The sequence below is a fragment of the Marmota marmota genome, unplaced genomic scaffold (genome assembly GCF_001458135.2).
Source record: "Marmota marmota marmota unplaced genomic scaffold, marMar, whole genome shotgun sequence".
Taxonomy (NCBI): Eukaryota; Metazoa; Chordata; class Mammalia; order Rodentia; family Sciuridae; genus Marmota; species Marmota marmota.
In genome coordinates this window covers 26,474,399-26,500,790 of record NW_026000142.1, presented here as the reverse complement: position 1 = coordinate 26,500,790, position 26,392 = coordinate 26,474,399, and the positions used below count along the sequence as shown (strand labels likewise).

Genomic DNA, 26,392 nt, shown 5'->3' with positions numbered 1-26,392 from the left:
CCCCCCCCCCCCCACAAATGGCTTAGCTTAGAATTCTCTTCTTCCTTTAAATGCAAATCACACCCACTCTTCAAGGCAGAGTTCAAATGCCATCTCCTTTATGAAGCTTTACCTTTATCCCTCCACTACAGTTTCCCACTGTGATTGCTCAGGGTTTTTTTCTGCACTTCCATAGCAGTTTCATTCCACTACAGCAGCCTGCATTCTCCCTTGTACATAGTTAGGTGTTACTTGTGGGCAGGAGCTGTGTCTAAGTAATTTTTAAATCCATAGCAACAAAGAGATGTAAGTCTATGTATTACTCACTGTTTTGAGTGCTTTGTGGGTATTAACTCATTTGACCAGCAACACTGTGATTCTGGTGGCATTATTCTCCCAAGTTGTAATCTCTACACATCCTAGTTCAGAGCTCTACATTTAATAGACATTTATTACTTTTAATTGAATGGAGATGATTTATTTGGGATAATGTACTTCTTTGGGTTCCTTTGAGTTAATTTTCCTGTATAATCAACACTATTTTTAATTCATTAGTTAATAACTTGCTTTGCTCTAGAAAGAAATAAAGATGACTTAATATCTCACATATAGACACTTATAAAAAGGAATTTACACAACGAGGACTTAATCTTATATAAACATACTTAACTGGGTTGCTTTTCTGTGAAAAAGTCAAGAATTCAAATATATTATGTAAAAAATGGTAAAAAGGGAAAAAATCTAAATTAGATTGGCATAGTAAATATTCACTCCAACTTTTTTTTTTGCAATAGGTTTCTCAGGAATTGCTTTTAATAAAATGAGAGACAGCATGAACATGAATTATTTAGAGGAAATGAACTCTGGGCCTTTAAATATACAAACCATTTCAAAGTCAAGGCAAGGATTTTCTTAAATGTGAGATTACATTATTTTCTATCTATGACTTCTCAGTTATCAAACAGATCATTATTGGAAACGAGTTAGCATCACACAGGCAATATGCTTGAGAGCATGATACAGTCCTGAGGTTTACCATGCAAATCTGAGCTGGATGATTGTCAAAGAGGTGAAGTGAGGAATGTGAGATAAATAGCCACAGCCAAAGAAGCCTAGATTCAGGAGACCTGTTTGTCCTGCTGAACTGACATCTTTGCTAGGAAGTTCAAAGGTAGACAATGTTTGTTTCCTGTTTCACTTCCAGATGTTGCCTGTGCTTTCCCAGTCACTCAACAAAGAAGGCATGTGACAACTACACACATTTCTGGAATGACATCAGGAAAAAACATGTCACCGTGGCTCTTGTTGACTAGCAGGCTAAATTTTGGGGGAGGGTGGTTCACCAATTTCAAACCCCTAATTCTTCCCTAGGTATTTTTCCAGCTTTGTTTACTCTAAAATAAATCTAAAGAAAAAGGGGCTTACGAATACTTCCTTTCTTTATGTGTTTGCAAAAAGAATGTAGAGAATATTATTAAAGAATGATAAAATGTTATAAACTTGTTTCTTTTACAGTCTCTCCCAACAAAGAGGTTAGGCAATGATGGGATATCCATTGAAAACAAATGACTTACCCTGACAGACTGCTTTTTGGTGAGGTTACTGGCTATGGACAAAGGAGTTGCTTTGCTTTTAGCTTTTCTCCTATTGTCTTCTCAGCCATGACCATAGAGCAAGAGGTGAAGGAAGGTATTGTGGCATTTTTCTTGAGGCCCAGTCATGGCATGCTAAGACTAGCTCTTGGCAAGAAGACACCAGCAGGGCCCATGCCATAGGCCTTTGCTGTGTCCGCAAAGTTCATATTTCATGAATTTTCATTTCATATAGTAGACAACAAACAATCTTACTTCTTAGGAATAAGTCCTGGACTAGAATCTGCCCTAAGGTCAACAAAGTTTGTTCAAAATGTACCTACCCATAACGAAGTAAAATCTCAGGTTCCCGTAACCAGTAGTGTCCATGTATGGAGTGCATAATTTCCTCTCTCCGTCTTTGAGGAAGACCATTGATAAACCTGATTCTATTGTTCCGCACTCTGTACCGATAACAGCTCCCAAGATGTCCCACCTTAAAAAAAAAAAAGTCATTGAGAGCAAATCTTTACAAAGTAAAAAAATTCTGTTTTTAACTAAGAACATTTATTTAGCAATGAATGATTCTGAAATAAAGGTGTGGTACTGCAGACTTTAGGCAATGAATATACTTGGAACACATCCCATTCACAGTTATGGTTCTTCTCTAGAGAGACAATTTTTATTAGTACTATGCTAGTTTGTCTACCACATGGCCAGAGCGTGCTCCCAAGTAGGACAGTGTTTACTTTCAAAGTACTTGCAGTTCAGTTCAGGAATCAAATATGAACTAAGGAAACAGTGAACCATTGAATATCATAATATAAACCCTTGCATGGTATTTTGCATATTAAAAATTATTCTAGAATGAAAAGCTGTAATAGCTGCCAAAAGTCCAGCAAGTTTTCAAAAAGGAGACAGGATTTAAAATGGGTCTGGTCCAATAGGTCTTTGGATATGTACAAGAGAATCAAAATAGCTAACTCCTATTTAGTGCTAACTTAGATGTCAGCTCCTTTTCTAGGCTGACACATTCTTCACATATTATACGCATTTAATTCTCACAGTAACCCCATATGAGAGTAACTATTTCTATCCTAATTTTTTTCAAATTATTTATTTATTTATTTTGGTACTTGGGATTGAACCCAAATGTACTTAACCACTGAGCCACATCCCTAGTCCTTTTTGTTTTTAATTTTGAGATAGGGTCTCTTTAGGTTGCTTAGGACCTTGTTAAGTTGCGGAAGCTGTCTTGAACTTGTGTGATCCTCATGTCTCAGCCTTCTGAGTCTCTGGAATTACATACCCAGTTCTATCACAATTTTGGATGGAGGAACTGAGATTCAGAGAAGTTTAGGACAGAAAACAAAGAATGGGGATGGTACTCAAATCCATGCAATATGACTTGAGAGCCTGTCATATACTGTATTTGGGGTTGATGACAACATGTGAGTAGAGGCTGAGAACTGGGTATGACCCTGACACTATTAACAGTGAGCTATCAATAGACGGTGGAGAGTGCATACTGGGGAACAGCAAAAACTATACTTGATTAGTAAATTGGAAGCAACTCATGAAGAGCTCAGATAGAGGATTTCAGACTCCATTTCAGCAGCCCTCAGGGTGATATTTCTAAAATGCAAACATGATTATGTCTCTCCTTTGCTTAAGGTCTTTCAGTGGCTCTCCGTTGCTAACCAACAAATTCCAAACTCTGTAATGCAGAATATAAGGTCCTTCCTGGCCTGAAGCAAGAGCACTTTCCTAGCTCCACCTTTATACCAACTCTTTGGCTATATAACATGAATTTGAAGTTATTAAATTATTGTTCGTCAGACCTCCATAGCTTTAGTCACTGTCTACTGGCGAACTCAGAGTCATTCTTCAAGATGTCCTTTAAATATTGTACACCTTCCATAGGGACCTTCCCAGACTCCCTTACTTCCCCTAAATAGCCACACCATCTCTCTGACTTAGATTCTTCCTTCATGACGCCACTGCTCACTGCATATTGCTATTACTTCCTTATATGCCTTTCTTTATCTTGATGTGTCAACTCCTAAGACAGGTATTTTATTTTTATATTCTTAAATTTAGCCCAGTGTCCAATACCCAGTAGAAGCTCAATAATTCTGTGGAACTATGGAAGTATCAAAGGATTCTAGATCCAAAGAGGGTGTAAAACCTAATCCAATGGGCTTGCTGAATCCCATCTTCACTTTCCTCTGCTTTCTGTAGCTTCATTTTTACCCTCTCTTGTGAGACAACTCACTCTTTTGCAGAGAGTAGGAAAACAGCTCCTTCTGCCCTTTCCACCCAGACCTTCCAAGGTTGAGAAAGGCCAAGGGCAGGTCTGATTTCTACTCCTTCTCCCAGATTGGTGATATGATATTTCAGTCACAAGGTCCCCTGTATCTAGACTTAATGACTGGTGACACCATGGTTGCCGAGCTTTGACTTCAGTCCTCCTTCCACATTGAAGTCATAGCTTTGAAGGTCAAGATTCTCTGCCTAATGGATCTTCGCGAAACCGTCCGCCTATCTAGACCCAAGACTTGACATGACCACTGAGCTTTAGCTTATCCATCAGCCTTGGCTCTGGGCACACACTTTAAATGTTCAATATGTTCAGAAAGATTTTTAGGTTTTGATCTCTTTTCAAGATTCAAGAGCTTAAATGAATAATCTTATATAACATTGGATCCTTTCTTCCCCCAAATGCCTCTCTTCTTGTCTATAATCTCTCTTCTCCCATTACAAATCTGATTCCTCTGTCTTTTCCCCTTCCTAAGTCTGACCCATCTGTTGCCACCCAAGTGCTGGTTTTGACAGTGAGAAGTGAAAATAAATTAGTAGGTCAGAGAATGCTCAGAGCTCTAAGCATTTATAGCACAACACAATGAAGAGGCCTTTAAAACTACTCAAAGAGAAATCTTGTAAAACTTTTATTATTTTTTAAAATTATAACAGAAGTCAGAGATTGTTTTTTTTTTTTGAAGAATGACCATAAACTTTTGATGTACACTGAGGTCATTTCCATGTTTTTGTCATTACTAGCAGGGCTGCATTCAAGGTCCTGTGTAAATGTTGACATGCACAGAGCCTTTCTTTGCTGTGTCTGTGAGAGAGGATGCCTAATCCCCTAAGGCACGCATTGCATTACTGAATTTTTTTTTCTTTGCATTCACAATGGTACTACCTATCTTCACCTTAGGAGAATTGAAAAAATAGTGACTCAGATTATTTTCTATGTTATGGGGTTCTCATAAGAATCTCAGTTGTGAAACGTTAACAGGAGTACCATGTCTGGAAAAGGAATTACTGGGAGACATGTCACTTCCTTATCACTCCACTCTTCAACAAAACAATTGGATAAATACCTGTTCCCATCAGGAGGGTTTAAGATTCCTATCTCCCCACAAGTTCACCTTCACTTGATTTTGTCAAACTTTTATAATTTGGCCTAAGAGATGGAAATAAAACTTTATCACACTTTGACATTTCTGTGATTACTAATGAGGCTGGAAATCTTTTCATGTTTATGGCCAGTTGGGGTTGCTCTTTGAGTTGTCTATTTCTGACTTTTGTCCTTTTTCTACTAGGATCTGTCTCTTCTGGCTCATTTCCTTGTGATTTAAATTTTGTTTACTCTGGATAGTAACAGTAATCTTTCCTTGGCTAGTAACCTTTTCTTTTCTTTCTTTTTTCTTTTTCATTATGTTTATGTGTCTTTGGGTAATATAAAAAGTTTTTAATTTATCTTTTATTTATGGCTTGTAACTTTTTTCTGTTCAATAAATCTTTCCCTACCCTGAGAACATAAAGAGATTCCCTTGTACTTTTTCATATGATTTTAAAATTTTGTTTCTTACATTTACGTAGTTTTAATTCATTTGAAATTGATTTTGGATAATAAATAAAGTTGAGATCCAATTTTATTCTTTCTATACAGGCAACTGGTTATCCCAGCACCATTCACAATTTCCTCTCTAAATGATTGACTGGTAATGCCACTTCTGTCACAAAATAATCTCCTATAAATGTCTCCAGGCTCCAGCCCCATTAGCCTACACAGCTATCTCTATGTTGAAACCAAGTGGTTTTAATTGCTATTTCTGTATAATAACTCTTGATAGCTGCCCCCCTCCCCACATGCCTTTCACTTCTTCACACTTGGCCTTGGCTGCTCTTGTCTGTGCTTATTCCTCCTAATGAATATGAGAATCACCTTGTTGAGTTCCATGAAAAACCCCGCTTGGACCTGGTTACGAATCCACCATTTCTGATTTTACTCAAAAGAAATAATCCAATTTAAGTTGTTGCTTCTCTATAAAAAATCTTTTTTTCTCTATTTGATTTTTTTTTTTTTTTGGTCTTGGTCTTTGGTATTCCAAAGGTTTTTGATGAATGAAGGTGTAGGTTATTTTATTTCTTATGCTTTGAGGAGCCTTGTCATTTTGAGGATTCATATCTTTAATCAGATCTGGAAAATTGTAAGTCACTGTCTTTAATATATTAACTTTTGCCCATTCTTTCTACATTTGTTCTGGAACTTTCACTAGACTATATATTTTATGTTATATTTTTCATGTCTCATACTTATTATCTTTATTTCTTTCTATACTGCATATTCTCTGCTATTCTCTCAGTTCTATCTCTAGTATAGTATTCTAATTCTTTAGCTCTTTCTAACTTTTAAAAACTACATAGTGAATATTTAATTCTATGACTGTATTTTTCATTTTTAAAAGTTCTCCTTGGTGCTTTTTAGCATCTATTAGGTTTTTAAAATAGTATCCCTTCTTTTAAAAAAATTCTTTAAAATAATTTAATCATGTTTGTTTTATATCTCCCTCATATTTCTCTTTTACCAATTTCTCCTTTTTATGTATTTGCTGACTGTCCTTTTTGATGTATCATAAGATCATTTAGATAATAGTTTTACATTGTGAGTTTACCTTATTTCATTATGGAATTATTTCCATTGTGAATTCCACACACCTTGCAGGAGGGTTTCATATTTGTGTTTGTGAGCACTTTGAAGCTTCCTTGGTTCTGAATTCTTTTTGACATTAATTTCTCAGTTAAGCATTTTCTTATAACCCAGGTAGAATGAATGTGAATTTTACATTTGTTTAGGGTTTCCGTTCTCCTGGGAATGGAATCAATGAAAGGAGCTATTACCCCAATTACTTCTTTATGGAGGAGGAGCTTTTCAAGATCCCAGCTTTATACAGGAATATCAGTTCTAGCTGCCATCTGCCAAGTGTCCTGTATGGGTATTTTAACCCAAATTGTTAGCCTTAGATTATACGGGGTGTGGTATGCCCTGAAATATCTAAATGTGAGCTGGAAAGTTAACCATCTAGGTTTAATCTTTGCTCCTGGCATCCGCTCATTTTCTTTCCCTATCCTATGGCTAAGCATTAAAAAGAATTATCATACTAATCCAACATTTCTATGTGTTTGGTAGAGGGAAAAGGACCATGTGAACTCAAATTTGTCATCACAATTTCAAATTTTTTAGCAGAATGGTACTATTGACAATGATCAGAAATGAAAAGAAAAAATTAGTTCATTTTAGGCCCTCGTTTAATTATATTAGGGGTGTTAACAACAAATTAAAGGACTATGTAATCTTTCAGATCAGTAAGTGACTTTTTTCAAGTAGTATTCAATATTTTAAAATGTTAAATAATCACCAATTTTTAAACACAGATTGGCTATTAACTCTTCCACTTATCTTTAAACATTAAAATTATATACTCTGTATCCTTGGTGACTTTATTATAAAGAAAGTAATTTCATAAATAAGAAAGCAAACAATTGTTAGTTGCTAAATATTAACAGTTCTCCAAGGTATGGAGATGTGTTCCCTTTTAAGAAAATAAATATAATGATTATTAGCCATAAGTTCCCCCATCCAAGTCTTAAGAGATATTGAAAAGCATCTCTAAAAAAGAAAAGAAAGCATCTCTAAGCAGCGTATTTAAGCCACAGTTCATCTCTCAACAAACAGTCATTAGTTCCACAAAATTTCATAAAGCAGACTAATTTTGCTGTAAGTCAATATGTACAAATAGAATTATAGCTATTTTAGGTAAAATGTTCAAGTATTCTAGTTAAAAACATGTTTTTCATATTTCTTTTACAAAATTCATCAACTGTAGTTGACTGCTTAATTCTATTTGCAAAGCAAAGGTCATTCAAGGAAATAAATTCTAGGTACACCAAATAAATAATATATAACCATACTACCACACAACTGGCAACAGATATTGAAGGTGATATAATAATGACACAATTACATGCATAATAATTTTAGGGATTTATTTTATGATAAAAGATTAATATTTTGAATTTGTACACAATATTTTAAAAATTTAATATTTAAAAACTCATTTCTTCTTATTTTCTCTTATTTCTTCCACTTGTTTCTGGTCATGTCTAATTGGTGAGTTGTTATTTGCCAACTAACTTGTCCATAAATGGAGGCAACTAGGAGACATAGAGGTAAATGGCTTGCCTGAGGCTACTGTCTGGCTCTAAAACTGACATCTCCTATTTCTCAGTTTGCTGTGATCTTAGTAGTTACTGTTCTAAAGAGGGGATTTCACTAGGATGATATGTTGAACCTTCCCAATTTATAACAGATTTAGAACCAAAACCTTAGGAAATGCACATGCGCGTGCAACACCCCCCCCACCCTACCCCACACCCACACCGATTATATCAATCATTCAAAGAATACATACAAGTAATAACTTTTTGTAACAGCTCTTCCTGGTACTGGTTCACTTGTAAATTAACCAGGAGTCTCTCCTGACGCATACATGAAAAACTTCACACTGGTTCATTGGTCTTTTACTTGCTCCATTTATCCCAATTAAACCACTCAGCCTACTGATCCACAAAGCAAGTTAAAGTTATAAATGATGCAGATGATGACTCCTTTTAGACATCTATCTGCTTTAGAGCATTTTTTAAAGGGAAAAACTAAATTGCAAAAGATGGAATTGTCATAGACTAAAAGAACCTTCTATTCAAGTGAGAAATGAGATAAGTAGCTACTGTCTCTTAATTATTTGTTGTAAATAACTTTTCTAGACTAATCTGAAATGAATTATTTTCACAACGTCAACCACAAAGCTGTCTGAAATTCGATTCAGACTGTTCATGTATTATCAATCTTTATTTTAAAGTCCAACATACCCAATTCTACTCGTCTTTATTTTTCCTGCTAAAGCTGTTAGAAGATAACACAAGTGAAGTCAATGTCTTTTGAAACTGAAATATTTATAATCAAATGAAATGGGAAAGTTTAGTCTACTTTGAAGAGAAAGAAGCAGAAAAAAAAATATGCTTTCCTAAATTTTACAAATTATGCCTGTGGTAAAAAATCTCATTGCTTTGAATAAATTACCCTGCATTTATTAAAAATTCAGTAGGAGCTTGTTATAGCACAAGCTCTTTCTTTCATAAATTTATATAAACAGTGGCTCAAGCATGGTTAGAGGCAAAATATCCTTAAGTGGATCCCAGAGCTCCCTGAGCTGCTGAGAGCCTTGAGGGAGAATCTTTCTCCTCTCCCTGGACTTCAGAGTCCAATCTCTGTGGTCACAAAGTTGTGGTTGTTTCCAGTTTAAAAATGATGTAGTCCCTGATGCTCTCCTAATATAATAATTGCTTTAAGTGAAATTATAACATAACCAAACCTGGAGACCAGCAGTGGTTATTTGAGGAGCTCATAGGTTAACAATACCTTGGATGCCACAGCAGTTTCCCTCAAAAGGAATGTTGCTTTTGTAGTTTAAATTATGTTTTTTCCAAGGCAAAGCAGTTTTATGTGAACTGCATTTAAAGGAATGCCCCCCTAAGGGGCTGAGCTCTCTACAACATAGCAATTTATATTTATTCTTTGATGACTAATTATAAAATAAAAGCCTCTATCTTATTTCTAATAAATACATTGGTATCTATTATGTATTACAAATAGCATGGGGTGATGTTGGAGCACACAATAAAAAAGTTTCCTATCAATAAAATGCCTTAAGGTAACCTCATTCTTTAGAGATAACAAGGTCACAATAATATTTAATTTATAGCTTTAAAACAAGACTTTCTACTTTTTGTTGTCATAAAAAAGGAACATTTTATTAAGCAAAAATCATCTGAAGGAGTTTCTTAGCTAGCAAGCTGATGGTCCTCTCCATCAACTGTTTGGAATGCTTTGTGGATAAGATTAATTAAAAGTGATGTATTCTTTGAAGGGGAATTTGGCAATAACTATCAAAACTGAAATTACATACATACCTCATATACATGTACAAGTACACACACATGCCAGAATCTCGAATTTTCACCTTTCAGCAAATATTGTAATAAACATTCTTGTGTACTTTTTAAAGTATTTTGTCTATCAAAAGAGGTTGGTTACATAAAATGGTATACTTCCTTTCTGAAATAATGAAGATTCAAATTTATTGTCTAGGAGAGGCATTTGAAACATGTTTTTAAGTTTAAAACAATCAAGTTGAAGAAGAATATGAAAAATCTGGTTCTAGTGTTGTTGTTTTGGTATCATAGGAGAAAAATTTTTGAATATATGCCAACATCTTAACAGCGAGAGTTAAGCATGAGGAGATTTTTGACTTTTACTCTATACATCTGCTTTGTAACAAGCAAATAATTTCTGGGGCAGGGAGAAGAAAAAAAAAGAAAAGCATTCGTTTATATGTACTATAATTCAGAATAAAATTTAAGTCATCTTATTATAGATTGGAGAAATCACTAAGAATATAAGCAAAGGAAATAGAGATCAAATATTTTAATCGGACTGTCCCCTGATAATATTGGCATAAAGTGCACTAAAGGTAACAGACCATTTCATATTATATAGAAAATTTATTTTACTATATTCTCCAGGATATATAAAACCACCTAAAGGTGGCAACTTTAGGTATGAACCAAGGTATAGAACAAAGCCTGGCTAAAAGACCTTATATTTATCAAATTCATAAGTATTTAAAAAATCTCATATGAATTCTCTGATGTTGAAAAAGTTCATTACATTCATAAGGTCTCTATTTGGAAAATATTCTCTGATATTTAATAAGGGATGTGCCATAGGTAAAGACCCTTCCACATTCATTTATATTCATGAGGCTTATCTCCAGTACACATCCTCTGAAGTCTAGCAAGATATATACTTGCACTGAAGGCTGTGCCACCTTCATTGCATTTCTGGGTTTTCCCTCTACCATGACAGCTTAGTGAAGGTAAAGAATGAGCTCTATTTGAAGGCTTCCCGGCATGCATTGCATTTCAAAGATTCTCTTCTTTAGTTGGTTCCCCTGAATCTCACTAACATTCAGATTTTTCTTAGGTTTTTATTACATGCATCATGTTTATTTACACTCTATTTGGAAAAACACTAATAAAGAATATTGGTTTCAGAATGGTTAGGAAGCACACAGGTTGCTCATTAGTAAGAAAATAATACAAAATAATACAACCTAGATTGAAGGTTATTTAAGTAAATAATGTATTGGCATGGGACATTACAGAATCTCAATAAATGTTAGTTTCCTTTTCTCCTTTGGTAAAATGTAGTGCTATTTTTGTTGTAAAATAAGTCACAATAGTAATTCAAATGCATTCGAAATTGTTTCTTTTTTTCATACCAGAATGAACTGTAATAATCTTGATGACATTGCAAAGTGTTATTGCTGAAACAATCATTAATCAAGGAGATATCTAGCTGAAAGAAAAACTGTATTGTATCTACCTGTGAGTCTTTTGAACTGTTAAAAAATTTCTATGAAGAAGTTCCAGACTAACATCAGCAAATACAGCTTATTTTTTGTCATTTGGAAAATTATTGTTTTTATTCCAAAAATGCAAAAATTATTTCCTTTTTAAAAAGCGATGTTAGAATGAAGGTCAAAAGAAAACTAGAACAAGAAAGAAGTGATGTCTGTCTTTCATAATGAGCTTGCCCCAATCTATTTGAACACCTTGCATGGTTTTTAAGCATATTTAATCATCACTTCAACTAATGTTATTTTTCTCCATGATGTATTTTACTTGCTTATTTTCATAATGATTTAGGTTTCATTGAATTATTTAACTTTGTGTTTCTTGTCTATCTTACTAATTAATATGAGTATAATTTTCCTGTGAGCACCATTTTGGCTATATCATATTACTGATAGTAATTATGGTTGAGATAACAACTAATTTTTGACTTGTTTGATTGCTTGTAATGTGTCATGTATTATGTAAAGTATGCTACATGATGCATGAAATATTGCTTTTTAGCCTTTTCAATGTTTAAATCTGAATTCTATTTTACGCCTCATTGTTTCTTTTGTTACCTTTGCCTAGAATATTAGCTCCTCTTTAACTTTCAACTTGTGTTATTTTAGTTTGTGTCTCTTATAAAGGGTAACAATGTAGCCAATTTTTAAAAAAAAATTTATTTATTCTAATTTGTTATAGATGACAGCAGAATGCAATTCAATTCATATTGCACAAATAGAGCACAATTTTTCATGTCTCTGGTTGTACACAAAGTAGAGGCAATTTTTTAAAAATTACTGTGAGACTCTCATTTAATAAGTGAATATAACTTGCTCAAATTGTTGACATGCTCATATAGGCTCCTGACAAGCTCTACCCTGTTTTCTACTTACCCTGCTTTTTTTTTTTTTTTTTTTTTTTTGGTACTGCGGATTGAACTCAGAGGCACTCGACCACTGAGCCACATCCCCAGCTCTAAAAAAAAATGTTTTTAAAAACAAACAATTTAGAATTTTTTACTAGAGATAGGGTCTCACTGAGTTGCTCAGTGCCTTGCAGTTGCTGAGGCTGGCTTTGAACTCCTCCTGCCTCAGCCTCAGGAGCCACTGGGATTACAGGCATGTCACCAAGCCCCGTTTACCCTGCTTTTTATTGTTTACTTTTTTCATTCTCCCAATCTATGTTCTTTGCTCCATGTTAACTGGACGCATTAGAAGTTATCTAGCCTATATGTGGGGTATCTAAATTGTCAACACATATATTTCTATCAATACTCCTGCTTTGCTATGAACATGAAGAACTAAACAAGATCTAGATCCTCACATTCTAACCAAGTTAAGAATCTTGGCAGCATTTTAATTTCTTATTCTGCATACCTTCTTGTCAATTGCCCTTTGTACTCAGATGTTGAGGTGGTACAGATTTTAATTACAAATTTCCATCAAAAAATTTTTTTAAATCAACACTTATTTTAACCAAACTATAAGTTTTACTTTTTTACTTGCTCACTGTTCTTCACCTCTTAGATTAATTTCCAGGAAACACATCTTCTAGAAATTCAGAGAGAGTTCAGGGGTATTACACTTACCAAGTTTATGTGTCTGAAAAGATTTTTATTTTCCTGACATCTGATGATATTTGATATGAGAATGCATTTTATACTATAAATAATTTTCTCCCAGAATTTTAAGATAACAGCTTTCTTTAAAAAATTATGTTTATGGGGGCTGGGGATGTGGCTCAAGTGGTAATGCGCTCGCCTGGCATGCGCGGGGCGCTGGGTTCGATCCTCAGCACCACATAAAATAAAATAAAGATGTTATGTCCACCGAAAACTGAAAAATAAATATTTAAAAAAATTCTCTCTCTCTCTCTCTCTCTCTCTCTCTCTCTCTCTCTCTCTCCCTCTCTCTTAAAAAAAATGTTTATGTTGTGGGCCAAGCTATATAGGAAATGACCAAACAGACTCCATTTTGCCCTGAGACTCCACGTCATGTAAGAAATGCCTCTCCCAGGGAAAGCCCCACCTCTGTACCCATCAACTTTTGATTAGCATAGCATGTTTGACAGCACAAAATGGCAATTCTTATGCAATGTAAAAGTGTTCTCTCTTTGGTTCCCGTTTTTCTTGGACAATGTACCCTGTCAGAGATTGATTGTCTAGATGTTAGTAACCATTCTTTAACTTGTACACAACTAGGGAAGTTTTGGCCTACTCTCTTTTCTGCTTATGATTTTAGATCTCATGATGTTTGTTTATGGCTTTGAATCATAGCAACAGCCACTTATGCTTTAATATGGTTTTGGACTATAAAAGGTGTATTCAAACCCCCAGAGGGGGTCAAAAGGTGTACACTTGCAGCCTGTCCCTTGGCCTGCCAGCTGGTGGATCTGGACCGCCAACTGTTGAATAAAATTTCCGTCTCCTGCTTTAAGATCCACTCAGTGATTTATTGCAATCTCCCCTTAACATTTAATGATGTCAAGGAAAGTACAATGAATTTTACCTGAAGCTTTTAGGATTTTCTCTCTTATCAGTGATGTTAAGTTTCTCCCCTAGTTTAAGACTGGGCATTTTTTTCCCATTCATCTTGCTAAACTGTTTCACTCACAGCAGCTATGTGTTTTCTTTATTCTTCTCCTTTCTATGGGGAACTTTAAAAATATTTATTTGACTATTTCATTCCCTATATTCCCTCTGCTTCTGAAATGCAATTTCTAATGTTAGAAATGCCACTTTTCCAGGTTGATGCTGTAGCTCAATGATAGAGCAATTGTGTAGCATGCATGAGGCCCCAAATTTGCACTTAACATTTCTTTTTCTTATATTTAATGATATGATCTCAACATTCAAATTTCTAGCTCAGTCATTTGTTCTTCAGTTATGCTTATACTGATATTTGGGGGGATACAGTAAATTTTTTTCAAACAACATAGTTATAAATTTCTCCCTTATCTAATTGTTTTTCCTCGTAAAATATGTTTTAATTTCACAAATGTAGCCTCTTATCTCTCTGAAGATATTAGTTATACTTCTTGCACAGTGTCTATCTATTTTTTATTCTGTTATTCTCATCTACTCAACTATTAATTCTTTATTGGATGCTTTTTCAAATATACTTTAAACCAAGTATACTTGTTCCTTCTGTGGCAAAACCAAGATGAAGAGACGGGCTGTGGGGATCTGGCACTGTGGTTCCTGCATGAAAACAGCGGCTGGTGGTGCCTGAACCTACAACACCACTTCTGCCGTCACAGTCAAGTCTGCAATCAGAAGGCTGAAGGAACTGAAAGACTACCATATCACAAAATTGTGTTTTTTTGTTAATTGTATTAACTGGATGTTCTGATGTGAATTGCATTAATATTGCCCTTTCAAAAGCGATTTGTAAATTGAAGCTCTTCTAATTTGAATTGGAAAATTTTGCTGAGATGGGTTATTATAATTCAGGTCTTTTCCCCCAAGTAGTCAGATGATAATGGCATGAAACTAAGTCTTACAGCTTAGGTATATGCTTAGCTTTTTTTTTTTTTTTTTTTTAAACCACTGTTCAACTACTCAGATACATTGACATATTGAACAAAATTTGATTTAAAGGTAAAATGTGCTAAAATACACAAAGGATATACATAAAAAAAAATAATAATGCCTGGTGATTGGGTGAGGACTACCATGGGGTGAATAGCTCAGTTTCTTCATTCCGAGTGTCCTTATTTGTCTTCTGTTCCTGGTGGCAGAAGCCTCTTTTAGAAATAGGTGCAGTGAGAGGCTCACCTACAGTCCTTATGGTAGTACCAACGCCCTGTCCCAGCATCCATGACCTGGAACAATGCTGGGATGTCACTAACAGTGTCTAATTCAACATGTATTTCAGAACAGAGTTCCGTACTTCCCTTCTCCCCAGATTCCAGATTCTCTTTCTCTCTTCCTCCACTCATTAGTAATTCCTGGTCCAACTTTCTTGTTTTATAGTATCATTTCAGATATATTTGTTCATTTTCCTATAATTCCAGTGATTTGGTGCAGGTGGGGAAGACTGGAAAATGCTGTCTTGATTAAATCTTATGTTTGTGGAGTTATTTTTTAGTATTAATATTCTGGGACAACAATAAAGCAGTTTTTTTATTTTCTTAAAAAATTTGGTGGGGGCTGAGGCTGTGGCTTAGCTGTAGAGTGCTCACCCAGCATGTTCGAGGCCCTGGGTTCGACCCTCAGCACCACATAAAAATAAATAAATAGAATAAAGGTATAAAAAAAAATGTGGTGGTACCTAGGGCCTTGCACATGCTAGGCGAGTGCCCTACCACTAAGCTACATCCCCTGCCCTATTTTTCTTTTTAAAGATATTTGAGGAGTAAAAACATATGATCTTTGCATTTGGGATGCAAGGCAAGTATGCAAATTCCACATTATAGGAACGTGATGTTTTACAAAGCCCCCTCCCACCTAAAGACAGACTTAGCTAGGTGAGATGTGGTAATTGCTAATTAAATGATGTGTTTGTAAGGTGAAGCCAAAGTTCAGAAACACTCACATAAATTATCAGTGTATTTGTTAAAGTTTCTCCTGTACTGAAGTAACAGATGTATTTTCTTTAGGAAAACAAAACAGAAAAACCTTTAAAATCCTGTTTACAAATATAGACATTGGATTTGGGACAGCTTAGGGAAAGACCAACAGCTCTCACATCCTTGTGATCTGAGATCAAATGCTTTGACTCAAATGATAGAAAAATGTGATTGGGAAAGTGGTTTCTAATAAAAGCCATAATGTCATAGTGGCTTTCTTTTCTTCCTACCCATGCATGTGAAGTGTTCTGAAAAATATTATTAGGTTATCTGTATATATCTGTCTATATTCTATGGGAGAAAAACATAGTTAAAAGATATGAAAGTATTATAACGTGAATAATTTAACTTCAAAAAATTTTGAAAAGTGACCTAAAGCTGCAGAATTCAATCAATTTAATGGGTCACTTTTGAGGATTTATCATTTATGCTTTCTATTTAAGTAGGTTAGTTTATAACAATAAATTGCTTTTGTGGATGCTGGTGGTTGAAGGGAAGAATGAGACAAATATTAATCATCCTGTGAGAGAAACAGAACACAACAAGTGTTTCACTACCAAACTCCGAGTCTGCTTTTCTTTGCTGGAACTTACCCTAGGTAACGATGCTTCGTGTTAATTCAATTTTGTGAAAGGATTTTTTTCCTTGAAGCTACGATTAAAAATTATAATATCAGCATTCTTTCCTAGACCAACAAAGCAACATTTGGCAGTAGGTGGGAGTGGGACTTCACCCTTTCACACAAAAATTTTAGATTAAATTAGCATTTTATCATCGCCCCAAACACAAGACAACCCTGGGTGCTCTCATCTTGTTTTACCTTCATAACATAAGGCCAACCTCATAACTGGGCACAGATGAGAGAACCAGTGAAGTAATTATAGTGGTATGGCCTGATATCCTAGGAGCAAAAGCCCCAAATAACCTAAGAGGTGGTTGCTAGAATAATTAAACTGCTTTTAGAGTTCTGCTGAATTAACTATATGGCATTAGACTGGCACAGGTGCTTTTTTCTGAGCACCTCATTATACATTTTGGAACCAAAATCTGATGATGCCACAGCCGGAGAGTATCAGTTTGTTTACTGTGACTCAAACTCTGGTAAATCTTCAGTCCTGAGGGATGTCCAGTAAGTATAATGAGGACCACTTGACTCACATAGTAGATGGACTTTCCTCCACTGTTCCTCTGTGTCCTTATTGACATTAGCTTTTTTGTTTCTGGGATATATACTTTTAGTTCTTTGTTTTAGGGAATGATGAATTTTGCTGTAGCCAAAAATTCTCTTATATTATTCCTTAGTGCTCAGTGAAAATAGAATGTCTGATATTTTTTGAAATTTTTTTGGTCGGCTTTGTTTATGGATTACTATATTAGTTTTCTAAAAATGTTTGTTTGGTGTCTTCTAATATTAGGTCAATACATTTCTAAGCTTAATTCATGAAAAGGTTTCCATGTTTTGTACCAAGTTTCCATAATGTGATTAAAAGAGAGATGGACAAGCTATTTGTATTTGTACTAAAACATTTATTTTGTTTTTATTAAAGAACAGGCTTTGATGATACAACAAAGTAAACAGTAGAGGGGGCAGGGGACATCCTGCATTCTGGGAGAGGGAATAGCTGGCTATGAAAGCCACAGGCAAAGTAAGTTTTATCACTATAGTGGGCTGAGGGCATAGCTTAGTGGTAGAACAGATGCTTAGCATAGGCTTTGGGTTCCATCCCCAGCAGGAAATGAAGGAAAGAAGGAAGGGAGGGAATGGAGAAAGGGGAGGGGTGACATTTAAGACATCAAGTTTTACTGGAGAAAGAGGGAGAGAGGAGAAGAGAGGAGAGGAGAGGAGAAAAGAGGAGAGGAGAGGAGATGAGAGGAGAGGAGGGGAGAGGAGAGGAGGAGAGGGGAGAGGAATGGGGAGGGGGATTTATGTGTATATCAAAATGGTATTCTTGGAGATTAAATTTGTGTTTTATCTCTGCTCTTGTGAGATGGGACTGGTAATGCTGGGGAATCATCTAAATGACCAGAGTATATGGACTCCCTTAAGAGGATGACTTGTCACTGATACATGGATGAACTAGCTCAGAGGTGAAGGAGTGGGGGTGAATGAGCCTCCTGTGTTTGGACATCTGTGCTCCTTTGCAGGCAGTTAAGATTCCCGGAAAGGGAGTTGAGCTGGTCTTGTAGTGAGTGTCAGAAGGGCAGAACTGATGGATCCTTTATCTCCATAAGATAGATAAATAAGCCCCTGTGCACTGGCATGGCTCTGGACTCCATCAAAGTTCTTTGTGAGGGGAGTGGAGTGAGCCCTTGTGTATTCTGAGGGTTATACAGGAGAGCAGCCTGATTCCTGGGGATAGCCTAGAGACTAAAAAGAGGAGCAGTGGTTACTAGTCCCTCAAGGAAGCACCAGAACCATGCTGGACACGGAGCTCAGGGAGACAGGAACCTCAGAGGAAAAGGGCCTTCAGGACTGAAGGACCTGAGCATTGGTGTTGGGCCTAGAGAGGCAAATGGTGGGCCCGAAGAGGTTGTGAAGTCTGAAACTGAGGAACTCCCCTAAGGAAGGAGGTGCAAGGCTGGGTCAGCCATAGTAGAAATATAGTGGTCAGCAGGGAAAGATCCCAGAGTGTCAGCAAAGGGTCACATCAGCCATGGGGCTCAGGCTGCTGGTCATCAGACTGAATGATGTGCGCGGGCAATGCACAGGAAGTGGGGAACCTGGGAGGGCAACACTGGCTTTCTTGCCACTCAGGCACTTACTTGGCAGTTCAGTCAGTTTTGACTTGAGATCAGAATGACACAACCTACCCCTCCAATTTTTTTGTGTTCTGAGAAAGTTCCTCACAGTAACAGTTAAATTACTGCTCTTCCAGATTCATTATGGGATTATGTTTGACTTTAATTTTGTTGATCCTCATCATAGTATTAGAAAATATACACCAGAAAATAAGTACCTGGTATTCTGATTACATGTATTTGCTGTAAAAGAAAAAGTGAGGACCAAGAAATTTCTAGAATTTCCTTACAATGCAATTTACCTTATAGATTTTGATTTTGATCTATTAGTTAGATCAAAATCAATTTGATTTGATCTATTAAATAGATTTTGCTCTATTAATTTTTTTAACTTGATTTCAAAGTGCTGCTCCATTAGTAGGAGCTATCTTAGGTGACCTAGAATGCAGAAGAGGGCAACTAGTACAAGATGGTAATAAAGCACTAACCACTGAGCCAGCTCTCTGCTTCAGGTTTCCTCTACTTCAACCTCATGCCTCAATTCCTCCTTTATAAATCTCTCAAAGATGAGTTTTACCCCCTGAACCACTTTTATGGTTCAAAAACATTTTCCATTGAAAATCATATAATAGCTTCTATAAATCTCAGATCCCAAGAAGACAACTGAAAATCTCAGTGGGATGTAGTGAAAAGATTCTGTAAAAACTGAAAACTTGCTTTCAGTAAAAGCTGACTAAACTAAGAGGAGATACAGTGATTCAAGTGAATTAAAAGGTATTTGTAATGACACATTTTTAATACGGATAGAAGTATTTGATTACTTAGTAAAGAATCTTTAGGGTAGGTGTAACCCCTTTCAGTTTGTCTACGATAAGAATTATCAGTGCTGATTTAAGTATGCTTTTGCTATTTAACAATGTGCATTTATAATATGCCCAGTGGAATAAATGTAAGTGTTGTACACAGCATGGGAGATAACAATTACTTACCCTGTAGGTTGGCTCTCAAATTCTTCTGACCATTGCTCTTGAATATCCTCTGTAGAAAGATCTACATCCCGGGTGGTGGCAAAATTGAACTCGCTGCCTTCATTTCCATGGAAATAAATGGAGTTCCCATCTGACTGACAGCTATGCTGTAGATAAAAAGAGAGCATGGGGTGGCTGTTGAATTGGCTTTGTAACTGTATCTGTCTTACTTATGTGTAATTAGAGTTTTTAGAAAACTCATTATATTATTCCCTTTACAATGGACCCTCAATTCAAAAGAGCTTGTTACCTCCTTTTTTGCCTTGTTTAATTCAATTACAATTTCTTTCTAACTTATTAAGTTATCACAAAAAAGGAGTCAAGAGGGCATTTGAGCTTTGCCATCTCAGCCTTCAGTATGAAACAAGAATATTTTAATTGGAATAATTTCCCATCTTTACCACAGCCCTTGTTGTGAGAATTAAGTCTGATAATGACTTGTCATATATTTAAAATTCTGTGGTTATGGGCTAAATCGCACTGACCTTTTCAATATTCCATATATTTCTGACTTGCCATTCAAGTCTTTCACAATTTGTCTGTAAATGGGATATGAGTAGAATAGCCAGCTAATCAAAACAGGGAATACAGAAAAGGTCAAAGCAATTCCAGAGATGATCGTATATTCTCAGCCAGCTTTTGAGTAAAAGTTTCTGACCAGATCTAAGAAGGGCATGACATCCCCAATGAAGAACTGGGAATTCAGAAACTTTGTTATTCTCCAAAATGACACTTGCAGAAAATAAAGCAAAATAATAATTTCTTGTGATACTTTTTAAACATTTGTGTGTGTGTGTGTGTGTGTGTAATTTTTAGCCTAAAGTGAATAGTCAGAAGTAAGATCAAACTCTGGAACTGAGTAAACTGAATGTTTACTTCTCAAAATTATAAGTTTGAATTAAACATTTTTGGTAATAAGTCATATATAAGGAAATACTATCACATATATATGATTAAAAATCTTTTAAGTTATATGCTCTCAAAATTAAATAGAAATGAAGGAAAAACAATTGGACAAGAACTATCCATTAGGCCACTGACTATGGTAGCTCCTTGCTGTATTCCAGGTCTTAGCACAGTGCTTGGCATAGCGTAGGTATTCAAAAATATTTGAATAGTTCAAGAAGTGAATAAATGAATTACATGGTTATGTCTTTCCAGGAAATTGATTATTCTTTTGTGGCGAACTCACTATGTAAAAGGTATTAAGTAAGGTACTAGGGAGAAAGAGTTTATACATGTAATAATACACAATCTTTGCTTTCAAAAACCCCAGTCTATTTGAGATATATCAAAGACACCACCCAATGGTGAGGCTGCATATTGCCATATGCCAATGAATGTGATAAGGTAGCAATCACTCTGTCCAGGGCTAGCCTAGATAGTACAGCTTTATGGATGAGCAGGTTTTCAATTGGCTTTATGAGGGATGGAAAAAAATCCAAGTTGGATAACAAATATGAATGAATTACAATGGTGAAGTAGGAATGATTGGAGAATCAGACAGGAGTTTCTAAAGGATCTTAAATGGTAGTCTGAGGAATCTTTGTTCTGTTGGTAGTGGTGTTCCAGAACAGAGGAGAGATTGCAGAGACCTTGTATGACAATTAAACTGTCTATAGGTAGTAAAATCAATTGGGCTGGAATCAAGACTTGCTATTTGATGGAAAGAATGAATACAGTTTCTAGAAGGGAGTGGGAACATGTGATTTTAAAGGAATCACTGCGCAGCTCTAGGACATAAGCATGCCCTCTGGGCCCTGTCATCATCTTAGGTAATACTGTCGGATGTGGCATGCATCAGGGGCTTGAGAATCTTCTTCACACGCAACGAATACCGATTATTCACGCATGCTAAACTGAACTCATTATATGCAATCCTTAACCCAAACATATTGACCCAAATCTAGAATTTAGTTTATTTTACAGTAAATAGAAATAGTCAACGGATGACAAACCTAAAACCTCTCTTTTACTATGAATACTATAAGAACAATCAATGTTAAATGGAACAACAAAGGTGACTTTCCTCATAATAAACAACTGAGCTGTAAATAATGGTCTTCATAATTACCTTCATATAATCTTAATTCTGATCAACTGTGGCCTCTGTTTATCTGCAACTATTATAAAGACTCAGACATTGACACAACATCAGTATCCTAGGAAATGGCATACATGAAATATCTCCACATGTAAGAAGAAAATTACTATTTTTTAAAAATATATTTTTAGTTGTAGATGGACAATATATATATATATATATATATATATATATATATATATATGGCTGGGGATGTGGCTCAAGCTGTAACAAGCTCGCCTGGCATGCACGGGGCGCTGGGTTCGATCCTCAGCACCACATAAAATAAAGATGTTGTGTCCACCTAAAAAACTGAAAAATAAATATTAAAAAATTCTCTCTCTCTCTAATATATATATATTTATATGTGGTGCTGAGGATCAAACCCAGTGCCTCACATGTATGAGGCAAGTGCTCTACCACTGAGCTACAGCCCCAGCCCCAAAATTATTTTTAATTTAAAATTTTTTTGCAGTGCCACAGATCAAACCAAAGGCCTTGCACATGTTAAGTAAGTGCTATACCATGGCCTACACTGTCAGCCCCAAGAATAATTTAAATAATATATTTGTGTAATAAAAAGAATTATTCACTTAACATGAAACCTTGGTAATTTTTGACTAAATGCCCATTTAATTAATCATTTCAATTTTGGTTTTATTTACTTCAAATTGTTTTTTAAATTGTTATATCTAATTATTGCTACATTTCAATATTTGTATTAGTAGCACACTTGATGTCCATTTTAACCTTGAGATAGAAAATGTATGTAAACTAAATCATAAAACTGGGTAGCATATTGTTAAACTAGTTTCATGAAGTGAACTGGTAGAATAGAAAAGTGAAAGCATATTTTAAAGGATCTTTCTGCTAGTTTATTTTGGGTTCACGTTTGGCAGTAGAACAAACCATTGCAACTGTGCAACTACTGAAAAAATTAATTATCAAATATACACTTTATCAGCATCACCACAATAGTGCTAACATATGAAATAGAAGTAATATTTACAACACTTATGAAGAAAGAAACCCGAAAAACATGTGAATAATTTGAGTACTAATCAATTTTCAAAATAGTAGCATCTAAAATCTAGCAGGCTATTTCTTTGAAAAGTTTCTATGATAGATAGAAAGGTATGTTTTTTTTTTTTAATTAGAGCATTATACTTATACATAGTAGTTGGGTTAATCGGACAAAATCATACATGCATGAAATTCTATTTCAGTTCACATTATCTCCCTTCCCCTGCCCACTTTGTTATTCTTCCTGTACTCTACTGGTATTACTTTTGCTCGTCTATTTATTTATTTATTCTTTTTTAGTTGTATATTGACTTAATGCCTTTATTTGTTTTTATGTGGTGCTAGAGTCAAACCCAGTGCCTCACACTTGAAGCAAGTACTCTACCACTGAGCTACAACTCCAGCTTCTCATCTATTTATTTTTGATTGGTTTAGAAAACATGTTTTTGACATACCTTTAAAATCTTTATAAAGCTGTTCTTTACCAATTTATAGTAAATGAACTAGATTAAAAATCAAAGCTAAATTTAATCGAACAGGTTAGTACTTCATAAACAGTGTGTTGTAGCCTTTGCCCTAAAAACATCCTAATCTTGAAGGGGAGTCAGAGTTAGCTCTGTTCTCCCTCCCAAAGGAGCCCAGTGTCCTTTTAGGTGAGGAGGGGGAGAAGCATAGTTCTTGCAATAGTCTCTTCTTCATAGTCTTAATACAGTGACACCTTATCAAAGAAAGTCTGTGACACACCCAAAACAAGCAGTTGTCAGTGGAGGTGGTTCCACCTTCCCATGTTTTCACAAGATAATGCTGTCATTTTCCAGGCAATAGAGTCTGGAGATGTACGGAATACACAACTACGAATGGCTTGCTCTGCTCCCCTCCCTGCTCCATGCTGGGGGGATCAAGACATGATTTCCACCTTTGCCATTCTGAGAACCCAATGTTTTCAAGGTTTACAGTGAGAGTAAAGTTAAACAAGTTAAGTTAAACAAGCTAGTAGTGTAATACTGGACCCATAAAGAAGTGGATAGCCTGTGTGAAATTGGAAAATTCCCGAGTTCCAGTGAGAACAATGGAACTACTGAGTCCCATTTCTAAGAAGTTGGTCTATCCAGGCCCTGTATTTAGGATTCCTGACTGGGTGGGGGGAGGAGTGAGTGTTGGGTTCTCATTTTGAGGATCCCTAAATCAATTACAAGAAAGAATTACACGTTAACTCTTAACTCTCTTTTAGGATGGGTGACAGAGGCTCAATGTCTTGAAATTACTTGGTTTCCTAAATACTTTCCAAATCAAGAACTGATGATAGAAGGCATTCAGATTGGGACAGAGTCCCTGGGCACCCGTAGGTTTCCTCCTTGTATCTCTGCTTCTGCCTGGGAATACATGGCCTGCCTGGTTAGGGGTGCTTGGACATTCTCCTAGAAACTCAATTAATTCAGCACTTTCATGAATCAAGGAAAATAAAGACTGGAAAAGAACAAATCATTGGAAACCCAGACCAATAAAGATGGTAAAGAATGAAAACTTAGTTACTAACTAGCTTCAAGGAATTTGGGGACTAGAATCAGAAGGTTTGTTCAAATACATTTCCTCTGCCTAATGACTAAAGTTTTATACATGTTATAATTAACTCCTCTAGGCCTCAGTTTCTCTGGCCAAAAAATGAAATCAATAATATCTATTCTCTGGAGATGTTGTCAGAAGCACAAATATAGGAGGAAGTGTTTTTTTGAAACTTCAAAGTGCTAATAACATAATCATTATTTCTGAAAATGTAGTTAAAAATATGCTGTTATTACTGTTATATTTCATCCTTTTGGAATCAGATGTTAGAACATATAAGACTATTTAAATATATTTTTGTCTCTAATCAGTTAGTCAAAAGATTCTTCAAGTTAAAAATCTTTAGTAAAATATACAAGAATACATCCTACTGTAAGATATGTTAAAAATATCGCAAACATTCATATGCTATCAGGACAGATAAAAACATCAATTAAATTTTAAAAGCCCTTCAAAGTTTGGCAAATTAAGAAATATTCCCCTAACATAGGAAAACTCAATAATATAAGATGGCTGATGTCACTTTTCTCACAGATGAACTTGCACTGTATAACCTTAGCCTCCTATGTTAAAAATCAAAGTGCAATGTGTATTAAAAGTATGAAAAGAATTTCAGGAAAGTGTCTCAATTTTAACAGCCAGCTGTTTTTGTTCAGTATTTATTCAAACTCATGTCATTTATATGCAATAATAAAATCCAAACAACTTAGCAAACAAATATCTATTTTGTGAGATACATGAGCTCTTGACATGATAAAAACAAGAATATTTTGGAATTCAGGACTATTTTATTTTGAGCCACGTGAAAATTTATCAGGTTTTCTTGAGGAAATAATTATATAGCCCATGTGACTTCTTGAGTCAGAATTTTTGAATGACTTATATTGAATATCAGGTAACTGAGCATTTATTTTGGATACAATGCAAGAAACAGTTCTGCACACAGCTCTACATTTTTCTGTGTCTAGGCCTCCTAATGTGCATTGGGTATTGTGTTAATTATTTTTACTAATTTCATTATTTTAAAATTGATCAATGACATACTTTATACCTCTAGGAAGTAGTAGATTTCCAAATTTTAAAAATCCTTCAGTATAGTCTCTGTTTCTCTTTGTCAATCAAAACTATTTTTCTACATTGATGCTAAATGGATTTCCTTTACTTGACAAGCAGAACACAGTGTAACTAAGTGACAAGAATTTGCCATTCACAAAAGCATCAACAGGAAACATCGGTGCAAATTCCTCAAATATAACAAGTCCTTGGCCACAATTCAGAATAGCAGTTTTCTAGGGTTGCTCCCTATACTCTGCTGAAAATGTTAATGACTTCACCTCTGGACTTGTAAGAGTACTTACAATCACCTCCACCATTGTTTAATTAGGTTTCATCAAAGATGAACACTGAGGCACCTCTTAATATTATCTCCCTGGGGTCTAATGGCCCTGATGATTCTTTCAGGCATTTATAGCCTTACAATTTATTTTTTGACGATATACTTTTTGTCGGAATGAATGTATTGGCCATTTGGGCAAAGCCAGCTTGCAGAGAGCTGGTGGCAGATGGAATGAAATCTGCCTGGTATGCCTTCCCCTCCACATGAGCAGAGAGCCATCCATTTCCTCCATTAAGGAGTTGTCACTCAGCCCACCCAGCTGGAAGACCATTTTTGATAGCCAAGCTGGCTGGTGGCAGACAATTCAGATACAAAGTGCACTTTAAAAGGAAGCTAAAACATCATTTGTAGGAAAATTGAAAATGCATGGCTTCCACCACAGCCAATTTTTTAATGACTGTAATATTTTAAGTGATTATTTTTGCCACTTCAGATTGCTCCTTAGAGAGGAGGGGTTTTTTAATTAAAATCTAGGCAATGCAAACAGATGAGATATGAGGAACAGAGGAAAGAGAAATAAGATGAATAAAATTAATTAAAATGGTATTGTTGGCGCAGCCATAAATTAGCCACTGTCTGGCTGGAATATATGTGTATATATATATATATATATATATATATATATATATATATATAT

The 26,392-nt window shown here is 35.4% G+C and overlaps 1 protein-coding gene across 1 annotated transcript in view; it reads right to left on the bottom strand.

Annotated features, from left to right (window-relative positions):
• The window catches only part of Reln (reelin), a 470,436-nt gene that overhangs the window by 165,329 nt on the left and 278,715 nt on the right, over window positions 1-26,392 (bottom strand). Inside the window, exons 12-13 of the mRNA XM_015488375.2 lie at window positions 19,652-19,797; window positions 1,895-2,046 (exon numbers count right to left, since the gene is read on the bottom strand). Coding sequence (XP_015343861.1) covers window positions 1,895-2,046; window positions 19,652-19,797 — 298 coding nt within the window. The remainder of the gene's footprint in view (window positions 1-1,894; window positions 2,047-19,651; window positions 19,798-26,392) is intronic.